Here is a 10,894-nt window from a genome sequence, read left to right on the forward strand (position 1 = left end):
GTGTGCACTTGTGCTCACGCCTCTCAAACCACCAGAGGTGCAGCCTTGCTCTGCCCACTAAGGATTGAGAAGGCTCAGAGAATGCTAGCAGAGATAGCAGCAAAACATATGGGGAAGTGTGGGCTGGCTTTTCTCCAATTCTTTCTTTTCTCACATGCTAATGTTTCTTGCTGTTTTCCCTTCCAAATGCTTCCTGGGCATTGGTTTGTAAGGGAGGAGATAAAGATCGGTTGGAGAAAAGTGGCTTCTGCCATCTGCAGAATGAAGAAAGAAATACTGAGTTGGAATAATGAGGCTCTTCAAATATGTTAGACCTATTAGTTAATAGAATGGCCCATGAGAAGGTGAGGAGGAGAGGAAATCCCACTGGCCCCTACTTTCTTCCTTCTTTCTCTGGGCAATGGACAAGTTGTTTTAGGTTGCCTCTGATACCCAAAAGGGTGGCCAAGATCTTGTGAGGTTTTTTTTACAAGATAGTGTTTTACAACATTTTTTATTTAATTGCATTTCCTTTGTTTTTTACTTTGCATATTTTTTCTGCAGATCTGAGGAGTATCCGAGATTCACAGAAATCTAAACTTTATTGGTTCTTGCAGGTTACCCGGGCTGTGTAACCGTGGTCTTGGTATTTTCTTTCCTAGATCTTTGGTTCTTGTAGGTTATCCGGGCTGTGTAACCGTGGTCTTGGTATTTTCTTTCCTGACGTTTCGCCAGCAGCTGTGGCAGGCATCTTCAGAGGAGTAACACTGAAGGGAGAGACACTGCCCTTCAGTGTTACTCCTCTGAAGATGCCTGCCACAGCTGCTGGCGAAACGTCAGGAAAGAAAATACCAAGACCACGGTTACACAGCCCGGATAACCAACAAGAACCAAAGATCTAGGAAAGAAAATACCAAGACCACGGTTACACAGCCCGGATAACTTACAAGAACCATTGAACTCTGACCGTGAAAGCCTTCGACAATAATCTAAACTTTAGTCCTGGGCACATCCTTTTGCAGATTTTTGGTATGTATGGGGGGGGGCACCCATGGCTATTTGAAGTCCTAAATCCAGCTAGATTACTGCCACCCACGAGTACACAGTGATGCATGTCGCGAGAATTTTTTTGTATTGAACATTAGTTCATATTAAATATATTAGTTTATATTAAATGAGTTTGGGTTAAAAAAATAACCACATGCATACCTTAATATTATAACCTATAGTCACACAAAACCTGGCTAAGGCTTTCAGAAAGCACCCCTTTAGCTGACTTTTCCATTGGGTTCCTGGCCTTAGAAAGTAACCGGAGATTTGCATTGCTAGCAGTTAATCACCCACAACACATCAGATGCTTCAAATCTATGTTTATAACACTAAGGTCATTAAAACAGACAACAAATTATCTGTCCATTTAAGGGATAAGGGAGGAGATTATTTTGGAACATTGATGGACAATCAGTTAGCAGATCCGGACACTGAAAGAATTATTATGGAACAACATATTTCTAAAAAATTTTAGTCATGATTTGTGAAAACTCAGTTCCTAAGGAATGTGAGAGGGAGGGGTCATTTGAGACCCTGTTAAGTCACTGCTGACTTATGGCAACCTCTGGTGGGGTCTTCAAGGCAAGAGACGTGCAGAGATGGTTTGCCATTGCCTGCTTCCATGTGACGCCCCTGGTATTCCTTGGAGGTCTCCCATCCAAATACTTGCCAGGGTTGAGGCTGTGACTGGCTCAAGGTTATCCAGCTAGTTTCCATGGCAGAGTGGGTATTCGAACCTGGGTTTTTCAGATCCTAGTCTACTGCACCATGCTGGTTCTCCTACTGATATACCTATCCTCCATGAATCTGTCTAATCCCCTTTTAAAGCTGTGGACATCACTATATTCTCTGCCAGCGAATTCAACATTTTAATCTTTCATTGTATGAAGAACTTGGAGGGCTTTAAGAGGGGAGTGGACATATTCATGGAGGAAAGGGGTATTCATGGCTATTAGAATGGATACTACCGGTAGTCATGCTGCATACCTATTCTCTCTAGTATCAGAGGATCATGCCTATTATCTTGGGTGCGATGGAACACAGGCAGGGTGGTGCTGCTGCAGTTGTCTTGTTTGTGGTTTCCTAGAGGCACCTGGTTGGCCACTGTGTGAACAGACTTGATGAGCCTTGATGGGCCTTGGTCTGATCCAGCAGGGCCTTTCTTATGTTAATTATTTCTTTGTGTCCTTCCTGGATCTACTGCCCATCAACTTAATTGGCTGACCTTGAGTTCTAGAATTTTGGAAATAAGCTCCCTGTCCACTCTTCCCACTTCATGCATTATTTTATAAACCTCTGTCATGTGTCATAAGAACATAAGAAAGGCCATGCTGGATCAGACCTAGGTCCATCAAGTCCAGCAGTCTGTTCACACAGTGGCCAACCAGGTGCCTCTAGGAAGCCCACAAACAAGATGACTGCAGCAGCATTATCCTGCCTGTGTTCCAAAGCACTTAATATAATAGGCGTGCTCCTCTGATCCTGGAGAGAATAAGTATGCATCATGACTAGTAACCATGGATAGCCCTCTCCTCCATGAATATGTCCACTCCCCTCTTAAAGCCTTCCAAGTTGGCAGTCATCACCACGTCCTGGGGCAGAGTTCCACAATTTAACTATGTTCCCCCCTGTGGTGCAGAGTGGTACGCTGCAGTACTGCAGTCCAAGCTCTGCTCACGACCTGAGTTCGATCCCAACAGAAGTTGGTTTCAGGTAGCTGGTTCAAGGTTGACTCAGCCTTCCATCCTTCCGAGGTCGGTCAAATGAGTACCCAGCTTGCTGGGGGTAAAGGGAAGATGACTGGGGAAGACACTGGCAAACCACCCCGTAAACAAAGTCTGCCTAGAAAACGTCGGGATGTGATGTACCCCATGGGTCAGGAATGACCTGGTGCTTGCACAGGGGACCTTTACCTTTACCACATTCCAAGGTTCTGAATATTTGGAAATACAAAATGCCCTTTGAATGAAAATGTTTGACTTTGAAATGTTTAAAACAGTGTAAATTGCTGTTTAGATTTGGTCCAAGTTTTGGGATGTGATGTCACCCCATGGGTCAGGAATGACCCGGTGCTTGCACAGGGGACCTTTACCTTTTACCACCACCACCTCCGCAGTAGTCTCTTTTTTAACCGAAAAGTCTCAGCCTCTTCAGACCTCTTCTATACTTTTTCCAGCTCTGCAATAGTTGTTTTTTTTAGACTGGCAACCAGAAATGCACACAGTATTCCAAGTGACACCGTACCCTAGATCCATACAGGGGCATTACAATGTCTGGTCCTAAGGATCACCTACTCACTTAAGAGTAGGTGGCCACTATGACCTTCTTCAGGGGCCCTCCCTTCTGGTGCCCCTGCTACCCGAGGCTAAATAGGTGACACCACCAGAAAGGTCCTTCTCAGTTGTGGCACCAAAATTATGGAATCCCCTTCCCAGGGAGATTTGTCTGTTCCCCTCTATCACTGTCTTCTGCCCTGGGAGAAGAGTTTTCCATTTTGTTTAGCATTCTCTTACTGACCCTCCTTCCAACAGATGTATTCATTTTAGTTTTTTTATATAGCAAGGATATGTAGTACATTTTGAAAGTTTTAGGTTGTTTTAAGGTTTTTGAGCCCTGACCTGGATGGCCCAGGGTAGCCTGATCTCGTCAGATCTCAGAAGCTAAGCAGAGTATTTGGATGGGAGGCCAAGGAAGACCAGGGTTGCTGTGCAGAGGAAGGCACTGGCAAACCACCTCTGTTAGTCTCTTGCCATGAAAACCCCAAAAGGGGTCGCCATAAGTCAGTTGTGACTTGAAAGCACTTCACACACACACACGTTTTTGAGTGTTTGCCAGCTTGCAAACCCTATGTTGGGTGGAAAGGTGGCATTAAAGTGTGTATAATTATTATCATTATTAATAAAATAATTTAAAATAATTTAAAATAAAATAGAGTTTAAGAATGAATAAGGCTTGGCTTCCTGCCCTGAAAAACCTCCAGACTAACAAAGGCTACAGTCAACAATAGCCATGCAGATTAGCTTTGGATTTCACACATTACCAGATCATTTCAGGATACAATGCTTCCATATTAACATACCACACCCTCATTAGCACATTATCTTGATACTTACAGGACAATGATTAGCACATTACGTCTGCAGGACAGTACTCAGCTCAAATCCAACCCCTCTCTGACTCTTCCTACACACTTGACACTGAGAGACACTGTCCTTCAGTGTTACTCCTCTGAAGATGCCTGCCACAGCTGCTGGCGAAACGTCAGGAAAGAAAATTCCAAGACCATGGTTACACAACCTACAAGAACCAAAATAATAGGTTGCTTGGCAAAGTAAATAAGATGGGAAACTGGAAAGGAGGGGGGGAAACAAAGAATATGAAAAGGAAAGATTTCTTGAAAGTAAAAAAGAAAACAAACCTGTGAAAAATTCAAGGTCCATTGAGCATCTTTACATTTTCAACAACAGCCCCTATCACTGGCATTTCTTTAGGATGCCCACACACATGCCATTTATACATGGGAGGTTTTGCCTTGGATTTGCCACTCTAGATGCACTGTCCCCCCAGCCATATTCTCCAAACTCAACAATAAGCCCCCATGCAGAGTTTTGAGAATTCGGATGGGGGGGAAATGTGCATCTATAGAGTGGCAAATCCAATGCAACACCTTCCATGAATAAATGGCCTGTACAGAGTTTGTTATGGGAGAGGAAAGATGCCCTAAAAAAGGTCCGGAGGCGAGCCTTCCAGGACCCGATGATGGCCACTTATTCATGCAAGGTTTTGCCTTGGATTTGCCACTCTATAGATCACTGGTTCCCAACCAGGGGTCCGTGGACCCCCAGGGGTCCGCGAGAACTAAATTAAGGTCCGTGAAACAAAGTTATAAACCCATAATAAATTAATATTTTCAATTAAAAGTTCTCTATTATAAAAATATATATATTCAAACATTATTCTAAGCTTAAAGTTTAACGAACAGTTATGGTTAAAGTTTATTTTCAAATTCTCTGAATTTTTATTTTGAACCTTGGGGTCCCTGCACCGAACAAAAAAGTCCTAGTGGTCCCTGGTCAAAAAAAGGTTGGGAACCCCTGCTCTAGATGCACATTTCCCCCATCCAAATTCTCAGAACTCTGCATGGGGGCTTATTATTGGCCATTTATTCACGGAAGGTTTTGCATTGGATGTGTCTCTCTATAGATCAGTGGTTCCCAACCTTTTTTTGACCAGGGACCACTAGGACTTTTTTGTTCGGTGCAGGGACCCTAAGGTTCAAAATAAAAATTCCGGGAATTTGAAAATAAACTTTAATCATAACTGTTAGTTAAACATTAAACTTAGAATAATATTTGAATATATATATTTTATAATAGAGAACTTTTAATTGAAAATATTAATTTATTATGGGTTTATAACTTTGTTTCGCGGACCTTAATTTTGTTCTCGCGGACCCCTGGGGGTCCATGGACCCCTGGTTGGGAACCAGTGCTATAGATGCCCATTTTCCCCATCGGAATTCTCAAAACTCTGCATGGCAACTTACTGTTGAGTTTTGAGAATATGAATGGGGGAAAAGTGCATCTAAAGAGTGGCAAATCCAATGCAAAACCTTCCATGAATAAATGGCCATTAAGTTTTGAGAATACGGATTTGGGTGGGGGGGGGGGAGAAGTGCCTGCAAAGAGTGGCAAACCCAAGGCAAAACCTTCCAGGAATAAAGGGCCATGATGTTTGCAAAACCTACTCGGGCAGCAAAGCTTCTCCCTCTTGGCAAAGGTCAAATGACTGCTGGGAAACTCCCGGGACCGCCTGGGAAGGAGAATCGAAAGCGAAAGCCGGCCGGGCTCAGCGCCGGCGCCATGGACGGAGAGGGACCCAAGGCGTGCCCCTTCGCCGTGCTGGTGGAGGGGGCCTGGGGGGCGGCGGAGCCCCCCCGGGGCGTGAGAAACAAGCTCCTGTGCTACTTCCAGAGCCGGAAGAGGTCTGGCGGGGGCGAGTGCCAGCTCCAGCGGCCCCCCGGCCGGCTCCTGGTTTGCTTCGCCCGGGAAGAAGGTCGGAAGGGGAAGCAACGCGGCTGGGTTGGGGTTGGGGTTGGGGGGCAGCGGCCCTGGCATGAACGAGGCTCTGGGACCGGGGGTAGCCGCGAGCTTGCTGTTCTTGGAGGCCGGGGTTGCAAACTGCACGGCAAGCAGCTGCTCCTGAGCTGGGGGGAGTCTGGTGACCTGCAAAAGTTTAAGGCTTTCCAGGAGTTTGTTTCATGCCCCCCTTTCTTCCCCACTGTTCCTGAGCTGGGGGAGGGGAGGAGTCTGGTGACCTGCAAAAGTTTATTGCTTTCCAGGAGTTTCTTTTAATGTTCCCTCTTTCTTCCCCACTGCTCCTGAGCTGGGGGAGGGAAGGAGTCTGGTGACCTGCAAAAGTTTATTGCTTTCCAGGAGTTTCTTTTAATGTTCCCTCTTTCTTCCCCACTGCTCCTGAGCTGGGGGAGGGAAGGAGTCTGGTGACCTGCAAAAGTTTAAGGCTTTCCAGGAGTTTGTTTCATGCCCCCCCTTTCTTCCCCACTGCTCGTGAGATGGGGGAGGGAAGGAGTCTGGTGACCTGCAAAAGTTTAATGTTTTCCAGGAGTTTGTTTCATGTCCCCCCTTTCTTCCCCACTGCTCCTGAGCTGGGGGAGGGGAGGAGTCTGGTGACCTGCAAAAGTTTAATGCTTTCCAAGAGTTTGTTTCATGCCCCCCCTTTCTTCCCCACTGCTCCTGAGCTGGGGGAGGGAAGGAGTCTGGTGACCTGCAAAAGTTTAATGCTTTCCAAGAGTTTGTTTCATGCCCCCCCTTTCTTCCCCACTGCTCCTGAGCTGGGGGAGGGAAGGAGTCTGGTGACCTGCAAAAGTTTAATGTTTTCCAGGAGTTTGTTTCATGTCCCCCCTTTCTTCCCCACTGCTCCTGAGCTGGGGGAGGGAAGGAGTCTGGTGACCTGCAAAAGTTTAATGTTTTCCAGGAGTTTGTTTCATGCCCCCCCTTTCTTCCCCACTGCTCCTGAGCTGGGGGAGGGAAGGAGTCTGGTGACCTGCAAAAGTTTAATGTTTTCCAGGAGTTTGTTTCATGCCCCCCCTTCCCCACTGCTCCTGAGCTGGGGGAGGGAAGGAGTCTGGTGACCTGCAAAAGTTTAATGCTTTCCAGGAGTTTGTTTCATGTTCCCCCGCTCCCCTTTCTTCCCCATAGCGTTGTGGTGTTTTCTTTTGCACCTCCGAGGGGTTTCCTCTGGCTTTTCTCGGATCTCTCCCAAACCTGCTTTGCTCCAAAGTTTTTTTTGTTTAATTTTTTATTAAATTTTTAAACAAAAAGGAAAAAAACAATACAAACAACAACTAATACAAAAGAAAAAAGCATAACACTATAGAGAACTACATAATAAAAATGATATATCTATAAAAAGGTTAAAAAAAAAGAAAGATTCAAAATACAATCATTACAATCTTATTACAATCATCTTATCCATTTTGTTCCCACCTCCCTCCACCAGTGTACCCTTAATCCCTCCCACCACCGTGTTGAACTTCCGGAGAAGTGTCTAAACAGTTTATGAATAGATTATTTTAACAATAATTTATATTACCAAATTGTATCCACAACTTGTTCAGTATATCAATAAAATTCATTTTTGCCAGCTTATCCCAATACGCGAAGGCTTTTAACCACATAATTTTAAATGCTCCAAAGTTTTGAATACTCCAGCCCACGTGGCAGCCATTTCCCTGTCCCTACAGCAGTAATTCCCCCCCACCTTTGTGGGAGGGGCTTTCTAGGGTTGCCAGGTCCCTCTTCGCCACAGGTGGGAGATTATCGGGGCGGAGCCTGAGGGGGGCAGGGTTTGGGGAGGAAAGGGGCTTCAGTGCCATAGACTTCAATGGCCAAAGCGGCCATTTTTCTCCAGGGAAACTGACCTCTATGGGCTGGAGATCAGTTGAATTAGCAGACCTGCTACTACCTGGCAGTTAAGAATTCAAAAATTGAACCTGGTGCTAAGATAACAGAGTGGAAGGAAAATAACAAGCACTGATGGCTACTGGAAGCATCAATAATACTTTTTATCCCAATAATTCAGTCATATAAGTCAAACAATATACAGTAGAACAGAAAGGGGAGGGGAGGGGCTTCAGTGCCATAGACTTCAATGGCCAAAGCGGCCATTTTTCTCCAGGGAAACTGACCTCTGTCGGCTGGAGATCAGTTGAATTAGCAGACCACCTGCTACTACCTGGCAGTTAAGAATTCAAAAATTGAACCTGGTGCTAAGATGACAGAGTTGAAGGAAAATAACAAGCACTAATTGGCTACTGGAAGCATCAGTAATACTTTTTATCCCAATGATTCAGTCATATAAGTCAAACAATATACAGTAGAACAGAAAGGGGAGGGGCTTCAGTGCCATCGACTTCAATGGCCAAAGCGGCCATTTTTCTCCAGGGAAACTGACCTCTATCGGCTGGAGATCAGTTGAATTAGCAGGAAATCTCCTGCTACTACCTGGCAGTTGGCAACCCTGTTTTTTTTTTTAACTCAGCTTTCATTTAAAACAAAGCCCCTAGCCCAGTGGTTCCCAATGTGGGGCACACACTCCACAGGGGGGGCAATTTGATTTTTAAGGGGGGCAATTTGAGAATGAGTTGGTCTCTAAGCTTCTAACCCCTTGTCCGTCACAGATGCTTTACTGAAGAAGCAAGTGGGTACCAGGAAACCCATTGGCGGGCATCATGGAACCCACAGGGATCGTGTTGGGGATCACTGGACATGTGCCAACGCCTAATATCCCGGTGTGGGGGATGGGAGTAGGTAGAAATGAGCATCAGAGAATCTCTGTCCCAGCTAGCTGGATTGGCAGATCGTCACATTTCTGAGCACTCCATAGTATAAATTCCAAGCTTTGCCTCCCCTCACCTTGTAGTCTCTGAAGTTTTGGTTGTCATCTCCCTCCTCGGTATTTCTCCGCTCTGCTTGTTAGTCTTTCCACCAGATTCCTGTTTGTTTTAATCGCAGTGGACTAATACTGCTATATTTCTAGTCCTGTACATCAGACTCACTGTCATGCATACATGCCCTTGCTTCTGTTTCAGCGAGGCAGAGAGTTCTATCCCAAAAGGTCCATGAGCTTGACTTGGGTGGAAAAGGAAAACTGGAGCTGACAGTCAGGCTGCATGAAACAACTGAAGCCCCTGAAAAGGGTGCGTCCACAGAGGAGAGAGTTCCTGAGCAGGTAATACAGAGACCGACTGTAAAGGAGCCACAGCTCTGAAACATTTACTAGCGAAGTAGTTTATTAACCTGCTGCTCTGATTTTGTTTCTAGGCTTCTAAGGAAGAAGATCGTCCAAAAGAGAGAGGTACGAAGGCTCACATGGAATTTTTAAGCATTGAGACTGTTGCTGGATAATTTGGAGAGGCTTGTTGGCGATCGTTTCTTTGCTCTAGTGTCCCCCAGTCCCATGTATGTGTGAACCCGATCAGCAATCCCTTAAGGACTCTTCCAAGGGAAGTAAAACAAGCAGACTTTTAGTGGCCTATCTAGCACACGATGCTATATCCTGCCCCACAGAAAATGTTGCAAAGCATATGGGGGGCTGTTTGATTTTTTTTTTTTAAGCAAGAGATCTGTGTACTTTAATACTGGGAAGGGGAATATACAGTCCAACCCTAAATGGATTTTAAAGGATGGGGGGAGGAATGGGAAAGCACGTGAGAAATGACAGACAAGGTTTCGTGGAAGAGAGCAGCAGTCTTGCTGGGTTCTGACTGTGGAAAGGCCACGTGAACACTAGCTGAAGTGGGGATCTCTCAGCTAGTCGCCAAAGTCACCCATACGTCTTTATGGTCCAGCTAATTATTTTCAAGCAGAGATCGTTTCTTGCTGGTTGAGGCTCAGGGTTAGCATTATAATTGGGTTCTTCAATATATTCCCAGATTAAGGTCACTCTCAGTACAAGCATGTGATCACTCTCAGTACAAGTATCAATACATAAAGAAGTAATGCTGGAGCTAGAGTTGGGTGTACATAGACAATAGTCAACCACACTCCTTCCATAGGAGGAGATAAATGTGAAATCTCTGGAATTAGGAAATTTATCTACACCATTCAACAATGATTGTACTCAATACAAAATTCAATAAGCTTGATCCCTGCCCCATTTATAACATGATCCTTCAACTTCTGAGGGAGCCAAAGGGAGGAGATCATTATATTCTCATCATCTGGGCTTAATTTGGCTGTTTTGAATAGGTTACTGTCACCCACTCGGGCATTAAAATCTACAAGAATAATGACTTGAGCATCAGGGAATTTCCTTGACAGGGAAAAGATGAAATCCGAAAGGCTGGCCCAGTTACTAAGTAATATAGCTTGACTCTCAAATGGTGGAAGATAAACATTCACCAGTATTAGTGACGTTCTGTCCATACACAACAACAAGGCCAATGCGATGTTCTGGCAGCATCCAAGTAGGGAGGATGGTCGCTGCAAATTCAGCCTTTAACAAAATTGTTAGTCCTTCCTTATAGTGACCCTGAAGATAAATTTTATAAGCTGGTAAATTGTATGACTTGAAGCCCTTTAGAGCGACTTCCTCTTGGGACCATGTTTCCTGAAGATGGATACAATCAAAAGCTCCCAAAAAATTAATGAAATCCGGATCATTGAATTTGTTATGCCAACCAGCTATGTTCCATGAGATGACATGCAGCTTGAAGAGGGTAGACCTTACAGACAGTCAGCAAGCCTTCGATATCTGATCTAGAATTTTGTAGGGATCTTGATAGATGCAGCCATTTGGGGTGGGGACAACTCAGCTCATACATCCAGAATGCTCATCAGAAGTA

At 44.9% G+C, this 10,894-nt stretch overlaps 1 protein-coding gene across 1 annotated transcript in view; it reads left to right on the forward strand.

The window, feature by feature from the left end:
* The first annotated feature begins 5,891 nt into the window (after positions 1–5,891).
* LOC130487867 (protein mono-ADP-ribosyltransferase PARP14-like) overlaps positions 5,892–10,894 on the forward strand; it is a 34,988-nt gene continuing 29,985 nt past the window's right edge. Inside the window, exons 1-3 of the mRNA XM_056861412.1 lie at positions 5,892–6,084; positions 9,140–9,279; positions 9,372–9,405. Of these exons, the coding sequence (XP_056717390.1) occupies positions 5,892–6,084; positions 9,140–9,279; positions 9,372–9,405 (367 nt within the window). The remainder of the gene's footprint in view (positions 6,085–9,139; positions 9,280–9,371; positions 9,406–10,894) is intronic.

Source organism: Euleptes europaea, chromosome 15 (genome assembly GCF_029931775.1).
Source record: "Euleptes europaea isolate rEulEur1 chromosome 15, rEulEur1.hap1, whole genome shotgun sequence".
Classification (NCBI taxonomy): Eukaryota; Metazoa; Chordata; class Lepidosauria; order Squamata; family Sphaerodactylidae; genus Euleptes; species Euleptes europaea.